The sequence below is a fragment of the Abrus precatorius genome, unplaced genomic scaffold (assembly GCF_003935025.1).
Source record: "Abrus precatorius isolate BTA unplaced genomic scaffold, Abrus_2018 Scaffold8, whole genome shotgun sequence".
In the NCBI taxonomy this organism is placed as follows: Eukaryota; Viridiplantae; Streptophyta; class Magnoliopsida; order Fabales; family Fabaceae; genus Abrus; species Abrus precatorius.
The window spans coordinates 19,864,732-19,892,138 of record NW_020874428.1 but is presented as its reverse complement, the minus strand read 5'-3'; the positions used below and the strand labels follow the sequence as shown (position 1 = coordinate 19,892,138).

The 27,407-nt window shown below is 29.0% G+C and overlaps 3 protein-coding genes across 4 annotated transcripts; 1 reads left to right on the top strand and 2 right to left on the bottom strand.

Moving 5' to 3' along the window:
* Window positions 1–5,705: 5,705 nt before the first annotated feature.
* LOC113847239 (E3 ubiquitin-protein ligase RNFT1-like) lies at window positions 5,706–12,999 on the bottom strand. The gene is made up of 8 exons (XM_027476215.1): window positions 11,850–12,999; window positions 10,850–10,926; window positions 10,530–10,695; window positions 9,137–9,225; window positions 8,884–9,048; window positions 8,702–8,779; window positions 7,203–7,306; window positions 5,706–6,140 (listed from the first exon to the last, which is right to left on the bottom strand). Exons 1-8 carry the CDS (start codon window positions 12,544–12,546, stop codon window positions 6,035–6,037), a joined length of 1,482 nt encoding a protein of 493 aa, XP_027332016.1. The 5' UTR covers window positions 12,547–12,999; the 3' UTR covers window positions 5,706–6,034.
* Window positions 13,000–15,207: 2,208 nt separating this feature from the next.
* Window positions 15,208–18,293, bottom strand: LOC113847223 (hydroxyacylglutathione hydrolase cytoplasmic-like). Of its 2 annotated transcripts, XM_027476189.1 has the most exons (6): window positions 18,059–18,293; window positions 17,788–17,949; window positions 16,983–17,061; window positions 16,624–16,737; window positions 15,907–16,083; window positions 15,208–15,642 (listed from the first exon to the last, which is right to left on the bottom strand). In XM_027476189.1, exons 1-6 carry the CDS (start codon window positions 18,226–18,228, stop codon window positions 15,568–15,570), a joined length of 777 nt encoding a protein of 258 aa, XP_027331990.1. In that variant the 5' UTR covers window positions 18,229–18,293; the 3' UTR covers window positions 15,208–15,567. The 2 variants fall into 2 exon arrangements, with proteins under 2 accessions (XP_027331990.1, XP_027331991.1); XM_027476190.1 differs by lacking the exon at window positions 16,624–16,737 and having other exon boundaries at window positions 15,305–15,642; window positions 18,059–18,276.
* A 1,886-nt stretch (window positions 18,294–20,179) lies between these two features.
* Window positions 20,180–22,066, top strand: LOC113846623 (60S ribosomal protein L10-like). Its single transcript, XM_027475098.1, has 4 exons — window positions 20,180–20,273; window positions 20,649–21,150; window positions 21,320–21,401; window positions 21,818–22,066. Exons 1-4 carry the CDS (start codon window positions 20,264–20,266, stop codon window positions 21,887–21,889), a joined length of 666 nt encoding a protein of 221 aa, XP_027330899.1. The 5' UTR covers window positions 20,180–20,263; the 3' UTR covers window positions 21,890–22,066.
* Window positions 22,067–27,407: the final 5,341 nt, after the last annotated feature.

Genomic DNA, 27,407 nt, shown 5'->3' with positions numbered 1-27,407 from the left:
TCGTGTTATGAACAAAAGGATCATTTGTAAGGGAATCTTGTAAACAATAGCGGTAAGCTAGCTACCTAAGAAAAACAAAGGAGATACAAACTAAAGTTGATCATCATGTATTGGGTATTACACAGCACATATATCTCATACAAACTTTCTTTTTATTGATAAGAGCCGTTGTGGAGTGCTTCTAAATTTCTAATCACATGTCTACTTTTAAATTTAACTATTCATTTTTTTAAATGTTTGATTTCTTACTTTTAGTTTCATCTGAATTAATTATTATTATATCTAGTTTATAGTTTTAATAACTTTTCTGCTTTAATTTATTATTTTATTTCATTTAAAAAATATTGGTATGTATGAAATACTCGCTAGCTAGTACTGTTATATAAATTAATTTGAATCATACCTATTGATTAAAATACATATTTATTAAAAAGTATAAAAGGTTATTTGTTTAAGCCATAAAACAAACAAATCCTTATTCTTTTTGTCCACATTTGTTATTAGTTGTGTTTATAATATATTTATAGATATTTATATTATTTAATAATTTTTTATAAAATATGAAATTAATTAATTCAGCAGTAAAATTATTTTATATCATCTTTCTAAATTACATATATCAAATTTTATATAATTTAAATACTTATATATATTATCTAAATATTTAATATTTATTTATATTTTAAAAATATATTACTCGTTAAAATAAAATAATATAATAAATTACTCGATAATTTGATTTTTCTTATAAAATTTTATAAAGTTAAGGGAACAGTGTTATGTTCAAGGGAACAAATACACTAATTAGAAAAAGACATCCCAACTTGCACACCTTGCGAAAGAGAAGAGACCATGATTTATATTTGACCAAATCCTGCAAACGATATAAATTGAGTTTAATTTTAATGTTTCCTATGTGTAATTTTTTTATAGTATCAACTAATTAGAGTATATATTACATAAAGTTTTTAAATTAATTATTATAAAACTCAATAATTTTTATTGATATAATAATTTATAATTAAATAATTTTATACAATCAGTACATTTTAACTAAATTCATAAATTAAAGTCCTCCTGTTTGAAGATAAACAACCTATAGGCATAAAAATCGCCAAAGCCTTTTTAACTTTCCTCCCCTTCATGAAATCTCTATGCTGTAAAAATGATCAGTAAGATTTGAGGGAAAAACAATTTGAATTACCAATCCAAAGAATAGAAAGAGGCCCAAACAAAGATAAGTAATTACAGGAAAAGAATAAATATATGTTGTAGAGACTCAATGATTTCAATGCAAAAGACACAGAAACTGCTTCCTGGTGAGAAGAGATAAACTTGCTCCTGAATAGTTTTTTGTTGGGATTCTGTGTAGTGTAGTCTGCCATGCATAAATAAAATAACATTTTAGAGGTATACATAGCATTTCCACATAATTTTGTAAAACTGACAACAATCCTCTGCCACATTTGTTTCCACACCAATAATAGATTTAAGTTGATTTTGAAGAGTAAATACCATAACTATCCAATATCTACCATTTATGACAAGCAAAGGCATAAAATAATATGATAAAAGTGGTTTGAATTAATCCCACTTTAGCCAAATTAAAACACCATATTAACTTGTTCCAAAACATAAAAACCATTTAGCCATCTATGAATGCTCTTGCTGATCTCGAATGCCTAATCACACTCCTCACAAATCATTCCAACACAGTGATCTCTCATAGTACTTTACGGTATCATAATGCTTGTGCATTGGCCTCCACACTCTAGCCCACTTTGTATTCTAAGTATATAATTATGGTGTGTGTGTGTGTATATACACCCATTCTCCAATCTCCATTGTTTGGGATGTTATGTTTACGCACAATGAGTTGCTTGCTGAGTGCTGAACATAACTAATTCATCGTTGTAGCTTGCCAGTGCTAGCACAAACACATGATTGTGTTAGAAAGAAACTAGAAAAAAAGATAGAGACATTATAGGAAAAAATATATTTATCATTTACTAACAAACAAATGTTGTCAAGTATTAAGATAGTATTTGTTGATATAACTTTTGTCTAAAAAAAATGCTAGTATAAACTTTGAAGGTTTATATTAGCAAATAACACTTTAGACTAACCTTTGATGTTTTAATAATATATAATAATATTTTTATAAATAAAGGTGTGTTTACATTACTGTATACTCTTTTTAAACTAATAGTTATAATTTTTTTAAAAATATTTTAGAGATTAAATAATATTTATTTTTCTAAATAAATTAATAATCCTATATTTATAAATATAAAATTAACAATAATAATAATTATTTTATGTGTGAAACGGCATAAAATGTCAAATTTGATTTACAAGCCACAGAGTAGAAATTATCATAAATAAAATAATTTATTAGTAGGATATAAAAGTTTAAAGTTTATACAAATACTTTTAGACAAAGAATGTATTAACAAAAGTTATTTTAATATTTGATAATTAGTAAATAAGTATATATATAATGATGTGAGATTGAAACAATGAGACGTAGGAGCAACCACATTGTGCACTAGGCTTAGCTTTCAGAGGCGAAATCATGAAAATATGAAACAAGTGCTTGAAATATCTAACGTACAATTATAAACTCTTAGAAAAGTGAGAGAAACAAAGAAATCAATTTCCACACACAAAATAAGAGGCAGTTGCCATTGTACAAATATATGAGCATCGCCTGTTTAAGTTTTAGTGACTGTAAGAGTTGAAAAAGAAGGAGGTGACAATATAACATCTTCCAGATTTCTGCCAACTTAAATAAATTTACTATTACTGTGCATAAGGAATAATTTAAGTATTAAAATCATAAATATTGATCAATAAAGGAGCAGAAAGATCTAGGATGTAAAAATCATAAAATCAACGATTTGGAAAATTAAATTGAAAAATGATAAATAATTAGCTAAAGCAATAAGTGCTGTACCAAAATTAATTGAAAAAGAGAAAAAATTAATCACATTAAAATTACTTTGTAAAAAAATTCAAAAACTGCTCAACAATAGTTGGTCAAGTGGGAAATGGGAAGTGTTAGACTGGATCAAAATGTTTGGGTAGAGCGAGATTTATAAATCATTGACTTAATTTTTATTAAAATTTTTATTGTTACTAGCATTTGATGCAATAAAATAAACCAATAAAAAATATTAAATAAAATATTCAACTTAATAAAATATAAGTTTAAGACACATTTTTTTAAGACAAATCTCATCGATTAATATTTATGTTTTGTGTTATGAAAAATACATGATATGTACATGCGCTTGGGTGTATTAGTTTGTTTTAAATTTTAGAAGAATTAATTTTGATAAAATTATTTTTTGTGTTTGAAATGATATTTTAAAAGTGCACATAGGAGAATATTTTTGCTAGAATAAAGCAATGAAAAAAATATTTTTTAGAGACAAAATTACCAATATAAATCTAATATAATTTTAAAAAAAATTTATGATAGAGAAAGATAATTAGAGAAATAAACCAAGGTTGTAATTGTAAATACATGCTTCACTTTTCAGCAATATTTTCCATTGACAAATTTCTAAAAGTTTGGCTATCTTCATTTTTGGGACAACGATAATTTTATTTCAGTGAGAACTCGATTCTTGTAAATATGACCTTACAATGAAAAGTTACCTAAATAATAATAAAAATGACGAGCATTAATCTTAGTTCCAAAGGTTGAAGAAAATACTGAAAAGTTTTATTTGAAAAGAAAATATTTATTATCTTAAGAATATTATTTTTAAATGTTTAAAATTAGCTCTAAGAGCTTTTAAAGTTTTGTTCGGAGTTAAATTGGAAGAAAGGGAGATGAAAAAACTTATTTGATTATCTTAGTTGAGAATTTTTAAATCTAAGAAAAAAAATTTATACATCCTCTTAATTTCATGTTTTTAGTTTACTCTAAATTGAGAAAAAAAATTGTTAACTTTCATTCTCCTCTCTTCCTTTCTCTCAAACTCTTCCTTTTTTCTCTCTCCACAATCTTCAAAACAAAATCTAAAGGATTGGAAGGTTTAAACCAGACACTTGACAAAAATTATTTTTCCTCCGAGAATTTCTTAAATAGTTTCCCAAAGGAGGTCTTTTGCCCTTTGCCTAAGCTTTGCAGGAAAAACCTAAAGCCAATGTCAGTGAACAATGATACCATATGCATAGTTTGCGTGTCTTTGGCAATTAAATTTATAGTTGTAACGATGCTGTACAGAGGAGGTTCCACGATGCCAAGATGATAAAAGCTTGACACCTCTAATTCTTAAATTATTACATTTTCATATTTCATATTTTAATATATGTTGAACTCTATGTATTCCCCTATATATATATATATATATATGATATAATTGTACATAAATGACTAGAACATAATTTAAGTTATGTATATAAAAATCTAGTCTAAGAGGAATGCTTTTATGTGGTGGAATTGTGTTATTTCTAACATATTTGGATGCTTTACTATTACGCTATCATTTTATAGCAGAGATTGTTTGAAATAGCTGGCAAATTAGTTATGATGATAGTTAATTGGACAATAGAATAGTTGAAATTCCTCTTTAATATATATATTTTAATTAATCCATTGTAATCACTTTTTCCTCCTTCCATCCGTTAGTCTCTCTCAATCTCAATCCTCCCTTCTCTTTAGGCTTGCTATTGTTTCTCAACATGCTATCTTTTTTCTGGTCACATAACATGGTATCTAAGCTTCCATGGTATTCACCATGAGAACTCTCCTACGCTGAGAGATACACGAGTTCATTTTGTCCATGAATTTTTTAGGCACCTAAAGGTGTTATTGAGTTATTGAACTTATTTCTCACATGATTAATTTTAGGTAATTATGAAAACTTTACACAGGTATAGCTTAATTTTGCGTAACTTTATAAAATCTTATTGATTTCTATACTTTTCTACTCGCATTAAGAATTAAAATAAATTACATTTTGTAAAATTAGAAAGCAAAGTAAAAAGTTCTATAAAGTCAATAACTGAAGTGCTTAACATTTATGATCTTAAGGATAAACATAAAAAATTACTTAATTTAAATTTTATTCATTCATCACTTTTTCTCTCTCAAAAATACACTAACATGATTGCTTGAAGGTTCTTTAGTAAGGTCAGTACATTACTCATGTCACTATTGGTACAAATTTATTGCCTAATTCCGACACTAATTCTGAAATTTTAATTATTGCACACTTGTTGCTTCTGATTTCTAGAGAAACTATTATTGTGATGAGTAATCTCCTTTCGCTCATGTGATGATGATATGTGAAAATTGCTGCTAACTATGGTTTATGTTTTTGCAAATTTACAAATTAAACAAAAAGTATGTTTGTTGATTAATTGAACAAATATCATTCCTCCTCTTCATGGCACAAATTATGTTAGTGGTACCTCTAAAACGATCCAGTACCGTTATAAAATCTGTACATACCACATCTTCATAATTGGATAACATACATTAATGCCTAAAACTGCAGGTCTCAAGAGTTCATTAATGCATGCATATACGAAAAGAAAGTTTCTCTGAGTAAAATATTAGCCGTGCAATTCAGGAGAGAACTTTTACTAGCTAATCATAAAGAAAAAGAAAAAAAGACATGCACACTCACCAAAAGCATCCAAATCTATATTTCTTATAATAAGTAGCAATTTCAACACTCACAAGTGCAAGAATAACTCAATTGACATAGAATATAGATGAATGTTAAAATGATTTGACATCATGAACACATTTGTGTTCATCATACTGTCTGAGATATGAGGAATATATCAGGTTAGTGGATTCCCCCGGGTTTGAGTATCTGGCTGTTGAGTTATTTGTACATATTTGACCTCATTACAAGAGAACATGAACGTCTAAGCCATGTCTTCGATGATTTCCTACATCACATTTCCTAGGAATTGATTGATAAAAAATCTTACCAAATCAGAGCATTGAGCATAACACATTTTAGGTAGTGGATGGCTCAAAACTATGATCCAACTCAGATTTGTGAGTTTAAAACAACTGGAAAAGCAGACTCGTCGATCCATCTCCAAAGGTTCGGAGGTCAGCAGGTTTAACCAATGCTCGGCATAGAGGGCAAGTCCTCTCTCTCTCAAACCTGAAAAAAAAAGTGTTCTTGTTTGTCAACAGAAGTTATAAATAAGATTATGCAAATATCAGAATACAATTTAAATGACTTTTTTAAAGCCAAAACATATAAAATATACTTTCTTCTCATGGTTAAATTTTTAGATCTACAGTGAGGGAATCCTGGAGCTAGCTTTTGCATTGACAAAGTTTCTCCTCTAGCAATCTTAAGGGCACACCTCACATGGTAATGCATTTAGGAGAGCTAAATTTTCCTATGCGCTTGCTTGGGGTTTGAACCAGATTAGTTTAAAATTAAAATATTTGACAGGGCTATCTAGGTAGCAAGAATAAACCTCTGGTGAAATGTATATTCCACATAAGAAAAACAGTACCTCTGGTCATTAGGTGAAAAGTTCACTATAATTGGATGAATATTCCACATTATAATAAAAACAGAAGTGAAATTATTGGTCAAGAGACAATTTATAAAAATGATTTCAAGCACATCAGAATACAGCTCAACTGACCGATATACAAGTCAAACACATCTCAAATATACAATCCTTTTATCATTAGTTTATTTAAACGTTTGATGACACTATCAAGTGGCAAGAATTAAATTTATCATAAATGAAGCTTCCGTAGCTAGAGGAAAACAGTGCTTCTGTCCATTACGCAAAACTGTACTCAAGATGCATAGTATAACCAAAGACCATATTTCTGTAGGGTATATTCATGTCTAAAAGTGCACTTTCTTGAAAATTCTATTTTTGCTTCAAGGCTTTTACAGAACCAGTTCACCTCTCACCAGTTTAAAGCAGAAGAAGCAAATGATCAAGAGAACCCTCTCTTTCCCTTTATACATTCTCTATAACTGTTATGTTTACCAAATTAATACTTAAGTATGATTAAATAAAGGAGGATTTTTTTCCGGGACATCTCCTAGCATAAATAAATATGAAAATTTATAACAATTGTATGGTATTTTTGAGAATTAATAGGGGAACTTATGGGAAACATTCTTAGCAGATTACTAGTCACTAGTCTAACCCCAAACAAGTTATAAATGAGGAATAAAGTATGAACTCACCACTCTAATACACAATCTTCACAGAAAATGTGTTTACAGCGCAACAAGATAGGGGCTTGCATCTTCTCTTGACATATAGCGCATAGGTCACCAGCAGCATTAACCTGTGTTTCAGTGCTTAGAATTTAGAATTATATTTAAAAAGACTGCCCAATAAAAATATTCAATAACATATATTAGTATTTACAGAGTTTTTAATCCTTAAATACGAATAAGCTCCACTGGAAAGGAATGGTTGAAAAACAGGAAGACAGAAGACAACATCCAATAACAAAAGCCCAAAAGCAAAACATCATACAAAAGAAAACCACATCTATGGAATAAAGCTCTCCTGCCCCTCTGCATATAACATAATGAATTCCCATCCATAAGAGTAGCCATCAACCAAGCTCTATCCATTACTAAATGAAAACGACAAGAATTTTATCCATGAAACTTGTAACATTTCTCTTCAGCCACAGATTCAATAAAACTTCAAATAAGGCTCATTGACATAAAGCTTATCCCATGGTATATCAAACAAAAATCCCAATGAATGCTGCTTCTAGCCATTAACCAGAACCACAGAAAATTTAACATTTCTCTTCTGTCATAGATACAATAAAAGTGAAAATAAGGTAAATTTCCAAAAATCTTATTCATCCCTACTCCTGTGAAAACTTTGAAAGTGACTTGGCAGAATTTACTCTATTAGAAGATGTATCTGTAAACTACTGTAACAGCATATGTAGGTTAAGTTGTCATTATCAGTCAGTGCATAACAAACCACTGTAACAGAGTTAGTTACTATGATAGTTTCTATCTCTATAAATACCTTGTATCTCTCATTACATCATATAATGAAATCATCAGTATTACTGTGACTAGTAAAACACTAAAAACAAATTGTGACATTCATAAAATTCAAAAATTTCTTATGTTCCTCATTCCATTGCTAACTTGTATGATTTTGAATACTTTCTGAAATTTTCAAGGAAATAAGGAGGAAGAATAGAACATGTGCCATAGGTTTTCTTGAAAAGATCCCTCTCCGTTTCATCCATAAAAGTATTGTACACAACCACCACATGCTAGCAAACAACTAAAAACTATAAGAACTCCATGAGCATATATTGCCTTCTCAGAGATGAATGTGTGACAAATTAATTGATACTCTACATTTACAAGACAGAATTGAAGACATTTTAAGTTAGAAACTATGTTTAACTAATCTTTAGACAACACTTGCATTAACTTACGCAGCTTTATTCTCAAACAGACCAGATATATAATATTTGGAGGAGAATAGCTAAATAAAAGTCATTTTCTTATGCAACTAACATTTACATACCTAACTTCAATATATTTTATAGGAATGTTTGGATTTATAAAAAAAGCAAGTTCTAACTTGAAAAAAAATGTCACATAACAGAATCAGTCATCAGAACATTGTAACAAAGGAGAAAGGTGTTCAGATGCAGTTTTAAAAAATATATATATAATCATAACAGGAATATTACCTGTTCCATTGTGGCATAAACCCCATAGTGAACTTCCTTGCTTGATAACGCTTTTAAGGCAGAAATGAAGCATTGGAACTAAAAGCACATAGAAAGTTGAAAACAAAGGAAAAATTTAGCATCTTACACAAATATTGTTAATGCAGAAATAGGCAAACTAATTTTGAAGAGTGAAAACATACCTTCTCAAGGACAGATGTGAGCTTGAAAGTTAAATACAACCCAGTGGTCAGTGATGAGAAGAGACTGCCATAATCCCTGTTCAGAAAAAACCGGTACCAAACCGGTGTTGGCAACAAGGCACGATACAATAGTAGGGTGTACTCAACCAAAGTTAACATTTGAGCCTAGAAACAAATTTGATGATTTTAGTTGTTGTAACAGTCAACAATAATTGAAAATTACATGCTTTTGTCTATGGAAGACAATAATCACCTGCCGGCGGAAGTTATGACCTTTGCCATTTTTGTAATAGATAAGTAGGACACACTTGACAGCCATTGCAGCTTGCCGCACCAATGTATCTGAAAGTCAATATATGGTGACATTCAATACCAACAATAATTAGAATAACTAAAGGCCAAAAGATACCAATTTTAGAGGAATTGATGAGACAGAAAGCTGCAATCAATTAAGGCAAAATCAAATTACATTGACATAACTTTATCTTTTTGTACATAATTACAAAAATATCACCTTATTTTCATCATTTCTGTTTTCAAATTGTTGTGAGGAAATGGTAAAAATAGATTTTGTTGTTTTTTAGCATTTTGTTCTCAAATTCTTGAAAACAAAGTGGCAATTTTTGTAAGTATTGATGAAAACATATCAACTGAAAATGAAAACAAAAAACAAATCACACACCCTAGATTGGAAAAGAAAAGTTTCCAAAAGAATATTGGATGAAAGAAAACTACCAATAAACAATGCCAAAAATCAGTTTGGATAAATAATAAGCATTCCATGGAACACTTAAAGGACTTCAAATGTGCACAAGCTGGAAGACTCACAGATCTTGGATCAACATTGAAAACACATCTAATTTGTAATCAATTTATATATTCCAACAAGTTTTTCTTTGCTGCATACAGGAATAAACCTTTTGAGCAAAAAATTGAAACAAGACCAGCAACTGATATTAGTCCTCAACTGATAAGCTATTTCAAATTTCTCCATGCATTCTGAGACTCAATTGTGATATAGGAACTTATTTCAATAGTTTATCAAACAGGCTAAAGTGAATAGAAACTTGACACTTGAGATCTCAAGATCATGTCTCCCAACAGTAATTCTGGATCTACAACACAATTTCAGTTAAACAGACCCCTTTTTCCTTGAATGTATGATTGAGCAATGACAGTTGATATCAATTATCAGGTAAAGGAAAGTTTGTCCATATGCAGAAAGGGGTAAACAATAAAATAAACTGCTAACTTTACTGAAACAAATTTCTATACCACCTGATAATTAAATAAAGAATCCATTTTAATGTAACCTATCTACAAGTAAGATTTTTTTAAATAATTAAAAATTTCAAAATAAAAATGAGTTATGAAACTACAAAAAGGTTTCAATTTCATCATTAGTGATCAATAAAATAGCAGTGAAATTCAAAACCCCTAGCATATATATGTAAAACATTCAGTGTTTCACCTAGACTACATAATTATTTCTAAGGAGCTTACTTCATTATTGTAATTGTACTCCTACACTAAGGACATACTTGTATAACACTATGTAGTATGTAAATCAGAACAAATAAAAGTTTATCATTAATCCATTCTACAATGTAATAACTGAAAGTGCAATCACAGAAATAAGTCCATACCATTGACCAAGATAATGAATATTGCATGCCAGAAAGGTGTTTCTCTTGGAGGAAACATGACCAGTGGGTACAAAAGATCATCTTTTCGATACCACCAGTAAATGCACATCACGTGAAGCATGAATGCAGAAGAGATACCAACAAGAATGGAGACTTTCCTATCTCCCTGCAAAAATAGAACTTGTGTTAGCCTTGTTTGTTTATTTATTTTGGGGGGGAGGGGGGGGGATGGGGGATGTTGAGAGGATAGAGAGTAAAGGATTTACAAAATAGAAACTTGGTTTAGGAATGGAAATTTTAAGGGATTATGAGTAAATCACCTTTAAAGCTGTCTGCTTCTTAACAATTTCATTTGACTTGAACATCACAGCTGATATCCAAATTGTGACAAAGAAACCTACAAGTTCTCAGAAATGAATATCACCAAGCAATGTGAAAAGAATCAAAAGTACAAATTGAGAGAAAACTGAAACTACATGTGAAAAGCAGCGTATCATGCACCCAATCAAAGGAAGCAACTTTAAAGAAGAAAAGCTTTGTATTATCAATAAAGGATCACTAGAAAAACATTGCATGAGCATCATTACTTAGTTGACTTCACAAAATTTGTCTTTCCTTTTCTTACAATTAGAAAAGCTGCAAATTCCTTGTAAAGGTGAGACTGACAATTCCAAGAGAGAGAAACAGTGAAAAAAAGAAATGTGCAAACCATGTGCTTCTTAAAATTTTTGTCTCACATAATCTCTTATTTTTCTCTACACCCTTTCCTCAGAAATAACACACAGTAATAAAAGTGTCGCCCACATTGTGTTGTTGGACTTGGAATTAATGACAAGGTAGCAAGGCCAAGATAGATTTAAGCAAGGTAGGAAATAAAGATGTCAGTAAATACTTAATACTACTTTCATAGTTTCCCTTACTCACAAAGGCAAGCACATTTTTTGTGCTACCATTATTCCACCAAGCACATTCCCTATGAACAACAAGCCAGGTTTCCAAACACAACTAGTAGCCAAGTTATATGAAAGCAAAGCAAAACCATAGTGCATCATGCAGAAAAACATGCCCAATAAAAAAAAATTAGAAAAGGACTTGGTTAGGCCACCATATCATCAAAGCATAGCATATAAATCAGAAACAATTTTGAATTTTCCCAATATTTGGCCAACGGATAAACTGATTAAAAGGTGCAAAGTAAACAAAGGAGAATTCACAATGCCCGTGGATGATTCTATTGGAGCACCCTAAGAGAAGCATTTGAAGCCTAATTTATCATCACAGACATACTCAACAAGTGAAGCAGAATAGAAGTGGTTATACCTTGCAAATGCTGGCGGATGAAAACAACCAACAACAAGAGCGAGAAAGGAAGAATCTGCTCAATCCACTTGGCAATTTGGTGGATATCAAACCTCTGGTAGGAAGAGGAATCTCTACTTTCACTTTCTATGCCATTCCCAGTGGCATCACCGTCAACCTGTCCACTACCAGCCAAGGACGAAGCTGAAGAAGACGACACCAAAGGAACCCTCTCACTTCCACCATGACCCTCAGCACCATCATCATCCAATGCAGGCAGTCCTTCTCTATCACCCATCACAACATCACAATCATCATAACCCACTTGGCTCGATCCACTTGGCTCATTTTGATCATGCTCCCCAGTTCCGATGATCCTTATTGCAACTTCCCCTGCACTGTTCCCCGAAGCAGCAGCATCAACCGGTTGAGTTTGAAGCTGAGACCTTAATTCTGAACCAGAAACTCCATTGTTGACAATCACAGCGTCAGAATCATCGGGTGATCGTAGAATGCCAGAGTAATCCAATAAAAAGGAGAGTGGGGAACGAAAGGGGCTAACAGAGGGAAACCTCATTCCATACCAGGTAAGACTTCCATTACTGTTACCATTGCTATCATCACTACTACTAACACCTCCAGACGATGATGATGACGATGATGATGAATTAGATGAAACGGTGGCGTACTGGTCTGAATTAGCACCCAAACTTTCCATCTTAGACACAAAACAAAAAATAAAAAAACCCTAATTTTCACTTTACCTTTCTTCTGTTTGATCTTACCTCTTTTTCTACTATTTTCTAATTTTGGGTCTGATCACACGTTAAAAAAACGATTTTTCCCCAAAAAAAAGTTTTTTTTATGACCCAGAATGGGAATGGAGCTAATTGAGAGAGAGGGAAAGAAAACAAGGTGAATGCCCAAAAGGGGTGAGAAAAGATGATAATGAAGGAAGAAGAGAAGAGAGATGCATTAGCTTTTATGTTACCTGAGAGATTATGGATTAAACAAATGAGAAAGAAATGAAAAAGAGACAGCTTTGGGTACAATGGAAATGAGAAATGGCTAACGGGTGAAGAGGGTTTGAGCTGAACCAGTAACGGTGGTGGCAGAAAAATGAAGAAGAAGATGATGAAGAATATGATGAAGGAAAGAATAGGAGAAAAGTCAAAGTCAGGGAGCTGAAACCTTCATTTTCTTTTTCTTTTCCTTTCCTTTTTTTTTCCTTTTTCGTTATTATCGTTTTTAATCCAGATCTGAGAGAATTTTATTAATTATATATTTTGTATATCAATGAGTAGTTTTTTACTTTAAATTAATTATATATTATATATATACTAATAGTAAATAAGTCCGAAATTATGATTAACTAACAGAAAAGATTATGGTGGAGTGAGAAGAAATAGAATGTTTTAAACTTAGGAGCCAATAAAAAAGGGAGTTGGTGAAGAGAAGAAGGTGATATTTTATGATATGATATATAATAATTGATGTTACTGGTTGGTAGGCGCGAGAGGGACGACAAAGAAACGCGTTTAAACGGACACTGTCAGATTCTTTTCTTCCCCTTTCCCATTCCAACCAATGAACAAAAGTCATCACCACCCTCTTTTTTATTTTTCTCTTTCTTTTTTAATAATTTATCACTCTTTCTTTTCTATTATTATTTTCAAAAATTGGCTATCATTTCGTTCTGTCTTATTTAGACAATTGCTGATAATTCAATGAATCAAAACTAAGAATTAGTTTTATACATTTTTTTTTTGTAAAAAATGTCTTTATAAATGCATTTAGTTCAGTTGATAAAAACTCATTTTATTAGTAATTAAAAAGTAAAGTTAATGATTTCCTATTGTAACTTTTTTTTTCATTTTAAATTAGTTCTTTGAGTTTAATAATTCAAATTAATATTTTAATTATTTTTTTTGTTATAGTAATGTTAAAAATTAAATTTTTTAATAATTGTTGAAATTGATTAAAACATTTCTTTAAATACTATGTTACATTTAACATACAAGATTTTTTTAAAAAAACTGAAAGATTGAAGTATAGTAATTATTTTCATCAAACCTTGATTTTGAATATTCGTTTTTTTTTTCCTTTCAATAATAATGAAATTATTTGAATCTAATCACTCTCCGTGTCTCATTTAACTTCAAATATAAAATCTTCATAATTTAACAACAATTGATAAACTTGGTTAAGACTTTTACTTATCATTAACAAAAATCCACATTATAAAAACTTGTTGCATGTTGTGACTTGCACATAGAGAACAAATCAATCAAAATAACCAAACTCATTCTTTTATGAAAAACCTAATATTTTGCAAGATTTTAATCAGAATAACACAAAAATATTAATTTAAGAAAAAAATAAAGTTATAAGACTAATTTGAGTAAAAAAAAAAAAAGGTAGAGGATTAATTTGAAATATAAAATAGAGTTAAAAGGCAAAGTTACTATTTTTCTTAATAAAAATAAAAAAACTAAATAAAAAATTTTCATATTTAAACTTCTAGAGTTAAAAAAAATTGTGTATGTTCTTATTTATAATGAGTACTTAATTCATCAAGATCAATTAAAATAGTTATATATATTATAAAATTATAATCTCTTTAAAAAATAATTGATATCTTATATTAAATAAATAAATATGTCTACTTTTATGAGTAAAGAGTTAATACAAATCTTATAATAAATAAATGTAAAAATAATTAACAACTAATACATTTGGAAAAAAAATTCTTATAATTTAGACTAAGAAACAATGATAATCATCTTCTATAAAAGCACCTTTAAAAATAATTTAGTTGGTAGAATATAGTATTATTAGCAATTTAAGGATCAACAAGGATTCTCTCATACGATGAGCCTTCTCATAATCATGAATACCTTCTCGCAATGGAGAGTGGAATTTCGGTACAAGTATTTATCTGTTTGGGAGCACGAGAAAAAGAACCAAACCAATTAATAGTTTTGTTTTTTATTTTGATAGAAATAATTTTGAAAATAAATTTGTTTTAAAAATAATTTGTTTTTTGGGTGATATTTTAAAAGTGAGTTTAAAAAGAATTCATTTTATTAATTTAAATAGTATAGTAGAATCACTTTCGAAGTGTAAATAGGTTTATTTTCAAAAAAATTTCTACTCGTTGAAAAAGTTTTAAAAATTACTTCTTTGAAGCTACAGCAAATACTTTTTATATTAAATAATTAGAATTTAAAAGAAATAAAAAATATTTAAATTAATATAATCTCGAAGACTGTTGATTGATTGATTTCCAAGTCACCGCTGCTAGTGATTGCGACAAGCGTTTTGCCGCTAATGTCTACGTGTGAAAAGCCTGGCCAACGACATTCCGTTTAAACGTCCAAAAACAAACAAATTATAAAATTATATAAAGAAGCAAGTCATTGTTTTCTATCCCTTTCTCATTCTTGTCTAGATCAAAGAAACAAAAATTAAAAAACAGAAAATAATTGATTTTGAAGTTCACAAGTAAATAACACGGATGAAACAGAACATCCCAGTATTTGGACAAACTAACATAGTATACGTGTAGGTGACAGTGCTAATCACAATCCATCCATGCCCCTAATGTGACAAGCCTCTGACACTGCCATATCAATTTCAAGCTAAACAGAGAGTTACAGTATCTACATAAAGGTCTTATTCATGAGGATGGATCAGGAAAAGGAAAATGGAACATGAACATACGAGAATACTAGTTTCATTAGCCCCTCCAGTTATCTTTACGCTTCCGAATCTCTCCTAAAGCTTCAACAGGTGACTTGCAGCCCACTTTCTCCTGCAAATATTAACATTTCAAGAAAACCTTCAGGTTCAGCTTTGGCAACTTTATTTTTTACCGAACAAAAGAATAGGAAAGAATGTCACAAATTGCAGCTTCATTTCTAAGTAAATGTGTTAGAATTTCAATTTGATTATAATTAGAAAGTACTAATAAACTCCTGAAGGAATAACTACGTATGTATTTCATTCCCTCTGCTATATAAATGTGAAATCATCTATTTGTTTCACACTTTGAAGAGGGATTGGAGAGGTGACATACCTGGAGCTCAGCTAGATCAACCCTCATAAATGGATTAGTCTCCATCTCATCCTCAATGGTTGAGGGAATTGTTGGTTGGCCAGCTTGCCTCTGATTCTGAGCCCAGGTTAATTTTTGTTGGATCCTCAAATTGTCTGGCTCAAGTGTCAGAGCAAATTGCAAGTTCTTCACTGAGTACTGGGAAAAAAAAAAAACAAATTCAAACTTTTATTAGTGATAAATGATATTTGCAAGGAACAGTATATAATAAATAAGGTACTGATTATAGGCCAAAAGTAAAACTACAGTAAAACAATCTATATTTTCTCCTTCCACCTTGGATGTTCTCTATGTCTCAATGCCGCATTATTGATTTGATCCAAGTCATAAATTTTGCATTTTAAGCATAAGTGCATGACCAATTACACAAATGAGCTTCTTATGAACTTACAAGTCACTAAGGGTTATCTAAAGCAATACACTTCTTCTCAAATCAGAAATTTACATCTGGGAAGCTGGATCTTAAATAAATCAAAACCAATAGTATTTTCAGCAAACCAAAGAAGTGCATTCCAAAGAATGAAGGATTTCTGGATTTGCTTGCTGAAGGGTTAATGAAACAGGATTTTAGGACTTAACCAGAAAATTCATCATTTAAACTTAGAAGAAGATCAGCCATCAATTACACTCCCCAAAATACATATTTTCTGTATGGATGGATATTTCAGTATTATTTACCTCATGGCCACAGTATACTCGAGTTGGTTTTGGTAATGAACCTAGTGTTACATTGAGTGATTGATACATCTGTTCTGCAGTTCCTTCAAAAAATTTCCCACAACTAGCAATAAACTGTAAGCCAACAATAACAAAATAAATCTAGAGATTTAAAAGAAGGATCTCTTCAAAATTCATATAAATGTAAGTTTTCATAGAGAGAAGAATCACAGCCAAAAATAGAAGTCACATACCTTGACTTCAAGCACTTGGCACAGCTTTAAGAATAAGTTTATTATATACTTTCCAAAGAACTACTTTTTTGCTGACATGTTTCATGAAAACTCATTAAAATAAAAAAGATTGATCAGTCATCTTACTAGTGTATCTCCAGTAAAAACAGCTGGATGCTCGTCCTCTTTGCCAGTAACATAGTAACTTATGTGGCCTTTGGTGTGGCTGAGCAAATCAGAGAAAGAGAAATGACTCGTGTTAAAAATAGTGGTAAAAGCGTCTGGAGAGAGGGTCAAAGTGAGGTTGAACCACTACAGAAAACATCAAGCTATACCAGAAGAATGATAATTATTAACAACTAATCACACACCAACCAAGACTAGTAATACTTGACCAATGACAAGGTGATTCCTGCTTGGTATCTTATCACACAACTCAATGCATCTAAGTTTTAGTATTAGATAATCAGGGAGAACAATTGGCACAACAAGGTTGGCAAACAGTACAGAATTAATTCTTCAATGCAAAGCTTTTCAGGTAAGAGAAACACATTACAAAAATCATAGCTAGGCGTTAAAGACTGACATAATATTCACCCGTCCCCAATCCGACTCCAATTCTCGGCATTCAAATATTATGCTCGACGCTTAGCAAGTTTATGAGTTTTTCGAATTTGTTCAAGCATTATTGCACTATCAATATCAATGATAGCCTATCATTGATATAGAAACATGAGTTAGACTACTACTTTCTTTCATGTTATTTTAATTTTGGGGATTAGACTATTTCTATTTCAAAGAAGACAGAGAAGACCTTAACAAACAGTTACAACCGCAATTTATAATGCAATGCACTAATTTTAAACTCTCCAATTTTATGTTGAGGGGAAGGGGTGTCATTGCCAAGAAGAATCTAACGTTGACAAATTGAGTAAGCACTTAGCATGCATACCAAGGCGTGTGAAGGGCCAATACAGTGATATCAGCTCCAAAAGAGATCTTATCACCGTTTTGAACTTGATCAGTGCAACCCTTCACATTATCAACGGAACCACCATAAACCTTAATTCCAGGCACCAATTCCTTCATCTTGTCATTGCCACCAGCATGATCCCTGTCACATAATCACACACAAAAACAATCACAAGGTGTTAAGTCAATATTGTTGTTATAATTAGAAATAAAGAAAATGAATTTGGGGGAAAAGGGAAAAGGGGGGGTACCAGTGATGGTGGGTAGTGAGGACGAGTTTGAGAGTGAGGCGGTGAGAGTTGGCAACTTCTAGAACCTTCTCGGGTTCGACGGGGTCCACCGCAGCGGCTTCTTTGGTGGTTTCGTCTTCGATCAAATAGGAATAGTTGTCTTGGAGACAACCTATGTGATGGATTTTCATTTTCACTTTCTTCCCAATTCAACCTCAACCTACTACTCCGTCTTCCCTATTCTTCCCAACTGCAGCAGATAAGTACTATCACCTCACCTTAATTATATATATTTTTTAATATTTTTAGGATTTTTTAAATATTTAAAGTATATTTTTATAGCAATTTTTAATGTGCGTCATTTCAACACATGCAAAAAATAATTTAATAATGTTAATTATTTTTATTATTATTGTTCTAGATTTTCAAACACATATTATTAAAAAAGTGAAAAATAAAAAATACATAATATTATATACAATATTTAATTTTTTAATGATTCAAATAAATATTACATATGAATAAGATATTAAAAAATTATGTTTTTCTTGTTTTTTAAGAAAATTATTTTTTCTATAAAATAGGTAAAAAAGAAGTAATAAAAAATATTTTATATAAAAATAAATATAAGAAAAAATAAATGTCAATAGATTTTTTGTTTTGCCTTTTTTTAAGAAGCCAGATATTTACCTAAATAAAATAAAAAAAATCAAATATTACGTATATACACTAAAATAAAAATATTTTAATTTAAATTATATAAAAGTTGATTAAAATTGATTTCAATTCTAAATATATAAGTTAATTTAAATATTTTTGACATGACATTAAAAAGATAGATTATAATTAACTTCAATTATAAAAAAATTTGATTATAATTGATTGTAATTTAAAAAAATATTGATTTAAATTTTCTTAACGACATAGTCAGTTATATAAAAAATTGATTATAATCAACTTTAGTTTAAAAAACTTTAATTTAAATTATTTTTTCAACATAGTATTAAATACAGTTTAATTTTAATAATCAACATTATTTTTATAAATATGATAGTATCAAGTACAATTTAATTTTGATACAGTATTAGAATAAAAAAATCACATTATCAATCAATTAAAACGTATAATATTTATATCCATATTAATATAATTTTGAAATTTTAATTTTATATAAAATTTAAATTTCATATATTTTAGAATTTAAATTTTGTCTTTAAAAATATTATTTTTATATTGATATCATTTAATAATTTATAAAACTATTATACAAAAATATTAAAAAATTTATTAAAATTATATTTTTTCTTTAATTTTAGTAAGAGATTAAAAAAAATTATATAAATTATATGTACATTGATATCTAAAATTATATAAGTTATGTATATATTATTCTGTTTTAAACTAAAGTCAATTATAATTGATTTTTTTATATAACTAAAGTCTATTGCATTACCAAAAAAATAATTTAAGCAAAGCTTTTTTTAAATTAAAGTTAATTACAAATAATTTAAATTAGAACTTTTTTTAATTAAAGTTTATTATAATCGACTTCTTCGTATAATTAAAATTTATTATAATTAACTTCTTCATAGCAATGCTAAATATAATTTAAATGAATTTATATATTAAAATTGAAATTAATTTTTGTTTAATTTAAATTAAAATATTTTTATAATTTTTTTTTATTTTGGTGCATATATGTAATATTCAATTTTTTATTTTATTTAAGTAAAAAATCTGAAGAAGCCTTATACACATATATTATTTTATGACATAAGATTGTTGAGTTTTTTTTTTTTTTGTCATCATAAAATTATAATATTTTTTATAGTGAATATGACATATAATAGTGGTTGGTGCCTTTTGAGAGTATTTGAATAATTGATTACCAATATTATTACAAACCGAACATTAATATATATTTTTCGTTCCATAAAACTGAGAACCAATAAAGACCAAATTTGATAGTTGACCGAAAAAAAAAAAAACTGGTCTCAATGGACCATTTTGGGCCTCAAGCATAGTCACAGCCTTTAATCGAAGCTGTTTCGGACTTGAACCCAAAACAAAAGCCCGTCTTTTAAACGGGTAAAGCCTTCGACCAAAAATAGAAAAAGCGGGTAAAGCCCTAAGCACCGGAGTCTATATAAATCCTCTTTCTAGGGTTTGTGTTTGCATTTACAGCTTCAACCCTAAAGCGTGCGGAGCAGAGAGAGAGGCGCAGTCATGGGGCGGAGTAAGCGCTAAGAACCTTGATCTCTTGCAAAATTTAGATTTTTCGTTTTAAATTCATTTCTGCTACGTTGAAATCCCCTTATGTTTTGTTTCATGGAATTCTTAATTGAATCTTTTTTTTTGCTTGAAGCTTGAAAGGAGTTTGTTTTTTTTGTTTTTAATTAAGCTCGGTTTCGGAAAATGGAATATCATATGTGATTCATTTTGTGATTTGATTTGTGGTTTATGCTCGTTGAATGTAAAGCTAAGTAATTGTTTTAATTTTTTGGTTAATCATTTTTTTTTTTGCAAATTTTCTAGTATTTGCAGTGATTAAGAATTATAATTTAAATGTGTGTTATTCCATCTGAAATTTTGTGAATGGTGTTTGATTTAGGACCTGCAAGGTGTTATAGGCAAATTAAAAACAAGCCATACCCAAAGTCACGATTTTGCCGTGGTGTTCCTGATCCCAAGATCAGAATTTATGATGTTGGTATGAAGAAGAAAGGTGTTGATGAGTTTCCTTTCTGTGTCCATCTGGTTAGTTGGGAGAAGGAAAATGTTTCAAGTGAGGCACTGGAAGCTGCTAGGATTGCTTGCAACAAGTATATGGCAAAGTTTGCTGGAAAGGATGCTTTCCATTTGAGAGTCCGGGTACACCCCTTCCATGTTCTGAGGATCAACAAGATGCTTTCGTGTGCCGGAGCTGATAGGCTCCAGACTGGAATGAGAGGTGCATTCGGAAAGCCACAGGGTACTTGTGCTAGAGTGGCTATTGGGCAGGTCCTCCTTTCAGTTCGCTGCAAGGATAGTAACAGCCATCATGCACAGGAGGCCCTTCGTCGTGCTAAGTTTAAGTTCCCTGGTCGTCAAAAGATTATTGTTAGCAGGAAGTGGTATGTATTTGTTCAATTGGCTTATGCTACCTGTGCATCTAGACCTGACTGCTAAGTTTTCCACAATACCGGACTTTGAATTATGAATTATACCTTTATCAATTATAAATTTGCTTGTTTATTCTTGTGTTTAACTTGCTAGTCATTACTGTTTGAAATGCCTGCTCAGGGGTTTCACCAAGTTCAGCCGTTCTGATTATCTCAAGTTCAAGTCAGAGAATAGAATCATGCCTGATGGTGTTAATGCAAAGGTAATGTGAAGCTGCAAGTGAATGCAATGTCTACTGTTATTCAAACTTTATCGAATATAGATTTTTTCATGCTGGGGAAATTTATTTCTTGTAAAATTGGAAGCCAGGAATACATTGGAGCATGTTTCTGAATGAAATTTGCCTTGTGTATTCAATTAGTAGTATTCTCTAGTATTTTTATTTGATATGCACTATCCCGCATCCAATTACTGTATTGATTCTGACTATTCTGGAGTCTAGGTACGATTAAGACTCTTCACCCCAGCCTACCCACGGGTGTGTTTAATGGGATTGAAACTTTTCATAATCTCAGCCTGTATTGTAAACTAAGCCACACCTTGGGTGTATTCTCTAGTTATTTTAATTTTACGTGATTGGCATTTTAACTTACAAGTTATTTTTTTGCGGTCTTGCAGCTTCTTGGGTGCCATGGACCATTGGCAAATCGTCAACCTGGAAGAGCCTTTTTGTCCACCGCTACTGCATAATCTGTCTGTTAATTGGAAATATTAGACTTTGGATCGCATTAGATTCGCAAGAGTAAATTTGAGTTTCTTTTGTCTGCGCATTACATTAAACTAAGTTGATTTTCACTTTTGCAAACCTTGTTAATTGGATAATTTTAATGTTATATTTTGTTTATGTTATTTTGCATTACCTCGTTTTTAGCATTTGGTAATTGATTCATTCGATAATTGGCGCTTATTGGATATGAAGTTTCATATTCTTTGCTGTTTACTTCAATGATGTGACGTCTCCTCCTTGCTATTGATATTGTGTTTCTTTAATGGGACGAATCATGTTTTGGCGCAAACCGACGATCTAGTTTGAAATTGGATTGAATAATGGATGATTTGATCTAATGTGTACAAAGAAATTTTAAATTAATAAATAGCGTCTATATGAGTTCAGAATTTTAGTTAGTAAATTTTCATATCAGGTACAAAAATTTAAATGATACGACAGTCAGAGTTTAAAATATCTTTTATTATGTTTAAATTTTTAAAATTATTATCCGTAATGCTTTTTATACTTGTTTCATGATTTAATTATGTATTGACAATATCAAATTCTTAAGAATTCAAAAATTTTTGAATCCTTGTTTGACAGCAGCGTGATTATTATCTTATGTTGAGAAATCTACGGACTATAATTATACGAAAATAAAATTCCCATTCCATTTGACGTTCGTCATCTCCCCCGTTTTGCTTCTACTATATTCGCTACAGATGATCATCCTTTCGATAGGGGTGGGCAGATTTTTGTCAATCAACGCAGGTATGGGTAAAAATGGGTGCAGCTGACAATTTTCTAAATAAATTATAATCGATTCGACTGAAAAATAACACAGCAGAGTCTTTTTTTTTTTTTTTTTCACTTGGAGCTTTTTCACTTTACTAATTAACTTCTCCGTTTTTGCTCTTCCTCTCCTAGTCTATGATTGAAAGCTACTCTTCGGTGTACATCCAAATTCCAAAATATATTATTCCACTTTGGCTGGAACTTTTGGATAATTCAACATTGGCGAATCAACAGTTGTCCATATACTTTCGTTTTTTGAAAAAATATTTTCTGACTTTATTTTCAATTAAAATTTGAAAGGGAAAAAATTTAAAAACAAATTAAAGAATTATTTAAGTTTTCTTCTTGTTGTTAAGATTTAATGCAGGTATAGATGAGCATTAAGGGAATAGAAAATATGTGATGCACTTCAACCATAAGTATTCTTTTTTGTACCATTTCTTCTTCTTTTCAACCATTTTTGGATAAAAGAGGATGAATGGTTTATAGGTTACTTTCATAAATTTGGTTGTCGTTTGAAGAAGACGATGAACTTTCTGCGTCACTCCTATTTGTGCCACACATTTCCTCTAGACTACTCTATCTCTCTTCTCCTTTTGATTTTTTCATTAGTAACGGTGGATGGCGAATGGTGGTTTTGACAAAGATAGTGAAAAGAGCATAATTTGATGTAACTCACCTGAATATTTTCGTATCCGACCAACCCAATTGTATCTAACCAATGCTAAACCTTAATTTCAGTTATTAAAAAACCTGAGAACATTAATATTCATTTAGATTGATGGATAATGAAATGTACACAAAAGTAGATAATTGTCCGGGTAGATAAATATGTGCAGTGGTTAATGGTCTTCTTTTATGAGGAGTAATAAAAAATATTGTCATAAATTTATAATAATAGTAAATTTTTAAAATATCTATCGTAATAAATGGTTAAATTAGTAATTTATATATTTAATAAATAAATATATCACTTATAATCTTGTTTATAAAAAATAATTATCAATATTTTTTTTGTTCTAAAATATAAGAAATATAGACTTCATTTTAAATATATTAGTTACTGTATTATTTTATATTTTTGTTTATCGTGGGATTTGTATTAATAAGATACTCATATAAGTGAATATAATTACTATTATAGATATTTTAGAATAGAATATAAATTTATGACACAACTATTTTTTATTGGTTTTATAAAAATTAATTTTTGTTTTTTTTTTCTAAACTGAACTAGAAATGATATTTATTTATTTATATGGATAATGGATAAGTGTTTTGTTAATACAAATCTCAAAGTTATAAAAAAAATTAACAATTAATGCACCTGTAAATATATTTTTATTTCTTATATTGTGGAATTAGTTCTATTAGAATTAGGGTCATAGAAGGCCTGTAGAATGTTTTAAGTTAGAAGAAATTTGATCAAATTAAGTGCATGGTAGTGTGTAGAATGTGTACCTTAACCATAAGGATTTCTTCATTATATGAATGCTCCATGATCAAAGCCAACAATTAATGACAATGATGACCCAATGCTAATTTGATTAACACTTAACACCCTATAGAATATGAGCTATGCGACGACAGAATTGAACAAATTACTTTTGAATTGATTCATTACAAAAACAAAATTCATGTTCAATGCCCAACTTATTCATAGCACATTGATCTACTTACTCTTTCTTCCACAAGGATCCAATGATGCATGCATACACAATTCATTAGATTTTTCTATCTCTTTATCATCCCTGTATCACAAAAATTGCATTAACAGATTAAAGAATCATTAAAAAGAAAAGAAAAAAGAATTATATAACCTTAAACATTTTATTTTATTTTTTTACTTTTAAAAAATGTTTTATTATCAGTTCACTTAACAATTTAAGACAGTTATGAAAAATACTACAGGGGAATAATGTTGAGATTATAAGGCATAATTAATTGCTAAAATAATTAGAAGTAAATTTAACGTTATAAACAAAGCTGTTTATTGTTATTATTAAGTAATTTCAATTTAAAATTATTTTTATAATAATATAATATTTATATAATTTAAATAAAATTATAATAAATGCATAAAATAATAATAAAAATTATCATCAAACATAAGTTAACTGACAAAAAAGTTATTCTTACTTAAATATGATTAATTTTAGTAAATACAATTATTTGGTTATCTACCCTGGAATGAACAAATGCATGCTATGCTCCATTCGGTGAGTAATGTGGACGTTTCCATTTGAACGCGGCATTTGCTGGAAATTGACGCATGGAGCGGCAAAGGGATATTAAATGCCGTCTTTAATGGTTGTTAGGTTTATGACATTTAATCTGGATTTAATGGATGATTAGAGTTAATAATACACTCTCTGATATATTTTCTAATATATTTTTATTATTAATTAAAATTAAACTTTTGTTAAACTCAACAGCACTTATAAATAATTTTTTTTATAAAAATATTTTTATATCTTCAATATAATAATTGTGTACTTTTTTTATAAATTTTTTTATAATAATTAGCCTTGGGTATTATAAAAAAATATCATAATAAGATCGACTGATGTATAAAATATACTGACCTTAATATTATATTTACTTAAATCATATATATTTTACAGTATATATTAAAAATAAAGTAATATCAATAAAAATATGATATTTTAAAAACTAATACATAATTGCTTAAAAATATATATTTTAAAAGAAAAAAGACTTTAAAACTAGGTTAAGACAACCAAAATTATTATCTAAACTCATTTTTAAAATAAATTGGATTTAATTTTAAAAACTTGAACTCATAAAAATTAACATCAAGCTAGTACCGGTTGATGGGACATGTTAAGACTTTTACATACACCCTAATCAGTGCTCTAAATATGTTGGTTAAAAATTAAAAGTAAAATGTTTTTTTTTTAAATACATTGGACTGCATTAAAAATTGAGAGGTGAGTCAGTTTATACTTATATTTTCTTTTATAAAAAGTTAATTTTGATTCCTTAATAAAAAAACATTAGTTAACCATTATTTAACGATATTACACTGTACGAAGACACGTAGATTTAATGTTAAATATAAAATTTAACATAAATATGTATATCTTTCCACGTATTTCATATTTTTTTTCATATAATAAAATTTTAAAATAAGTTGTTTTTTATTTTTATTTTTTACAAATTTTCTAGTCACCCAAACTTCATTGATTTTTGAATACTCTAATACAACTATATAATAAATTACTACGAATAATAAATTACCAAGCACATATTTAATGTTTGTATTTGGCTCTTATCTTAACTTTGTTATTTTTCACCTATATAATATCTCTTTCTAGTTGAATATTGTAGTTTGTCTTTTGTTTTAAGGCATTCAAGTTAAGTTTGCAAACTCTATTCCATGTTCAAGGTTCACATGTTCAAAGGTTAACTCTTCATTGAATTGTAAAAAAAAAAATTTATTACTTGCATCTTCTATATTATAGAGTTTATAAGAATTTTTAATTTTTCGTATACTTATGAATCATCATTACATTTTTCATTAAAAGTATCACTAGTGTATATGCTTCTATAGCCTACACACTCACTCATTATTTTATGAGTCTATATCTTCTATAATAATCACATTTTTTCCCCTTCTTGCTCTCTTTTGTTATGCCTTTATTTGTTCTTATTGCATTTGTTCTTAAGTTTTATTTTGCCTTTGTCTTTCCCTTCCTTTTAATAGTTTTTTTTCAGCCTTTTAAACTTTTATTTTTGTTACTTTTGCATTCTCCTATTTCACTAACTCAGATCAACAAATCTTATTTCATATATTGGGTGTTAGTAGACGTGCATCTCATTATTATTTCTCTTTAACATAATTGTCATCTCTATCAAATCAATATTTTTTTTCAATATCTTTGATACATAACAACAATTATTAAAACTAAACACATTCAACATTTTGCCATATGTTTCAAGTTAAATTTCAACTTTTCTTCCTTCACACTCTATTTTTATCATCTTATTCTACAAACTTACCCCCACAGTGTATGTGAATTGTAATTTTTTATTTTACTTGATAAAATACATTCAAATTAATTAATTAATAAAATAAATAAATAAATAAATATATATATATATATATATATATATATATATATATATATAAAAGATAAACTCATTACGTTAAAAATAATTACAATTTAAAAACTTAAAAATCCTTAGAGTACAAATTTGGAGGAAGAGGAAACATTATATCATAAGTAAAAGAAGAAAGTAAACATAATTGTTCCTTAAACAATCAAATGATGCATAGTAATAATTATTTCTTAAATTTCACATGTTATTTAATGTGATAAATTAATATTTTATTATTTATTTTTAACATCTCTTAACATCGTAGATTAAATTGAATGATAATAGTTAATTTTAGAATTTAACATTTCAAATTTTAAATTTAAAAGACTTATTTAGTCAACTCTATGTATTTGAAGCAGTAAAGTAAAAGATTATTTTATTACAAAATTTGATACTTATTTATAAAAGTATTGATATTAATTTTTAAAATTAATATTAAACATGTAAATATTATAATTATAATAAAATATAAATATTAGCACATACAAATTTAAAAAGTGTAATAAAAAATATATTTTTAGAATGAAAATTTTCCACTGTTTTTATCAGCCCTCTGGACATATCTTTGTCGACCCAGTTTGG

What these genes read in the sequence shown, in the direction of transcription:
- LOC113847239 (XM_027476215.1), bottom strand. Translation starts at nt 12,546, where the DNA reads ATGGAAAGTTTGGGTGCTAATTCAGACCAGTACGCCACCGTTTCATCT. An exon ending in TCACATCTGTCCTTGAGAAG is followed by an intron (nt 8,780 to 8,883) that starts GTATGTTTTCAC and finishes ATGTGCTTTTAG; the next exon opens with TTCCAATGCTTCATTTCTGC. An exon ending in GAAGATTGTGTATTAGAGTG is followed by an intron (nt 6,141 to 7,202) that starts GTGAGTTCATAC and finishes TTTTTTTTTCAG; the next exon opens with GTTTGAGAGAGAGAGGACTT.
- LOC113847223 (XM_027476189.1), bottom strand. Translation starts at nt 18,228, where the DNA reads ATGAAAATCCATCACATAGGTTGTCTCCAAGACAACTATTCCTATTTG. An exon ending in TTTTTACTGGAGATACACTA is followed by an intron (nt 16,738 to 16,982) that starts GTAAGATGACTG and finishes GTTGGCTTACAG; the next exon opens with TTTATTGCTAGTTGTGGGAA. An exon ending in TTGATCTAGCTGAGCTCCAG is followed by an intron (nt 15,643 to 15,906) that starts GTATGTCACCTC and finishes TAATATTTGCAG; the next exon opens with GAGAAAGTGGGCTGCAAGTC.
- LOC113846623 (XM_027475098.1), top strand. An exon ending in ATTATTGTTAGCAGGAAGTG is followed by an intron (nt 21,151 to 21,319) that starts GTATGTATTTGT and finishes ATGCCTGCTCAG; the next exon opens with GGGTTTCACCAAGTTCAGCC. An exon ending in CTGATGGTGTTAATGCAAAG is followed by an intron (nt 21,402 to 21,817) that starts GTAATGTGAAGC and finishes GCGGTCTTGCAG; the next exon opens with CTTCTTGGGTGCCATGGACC.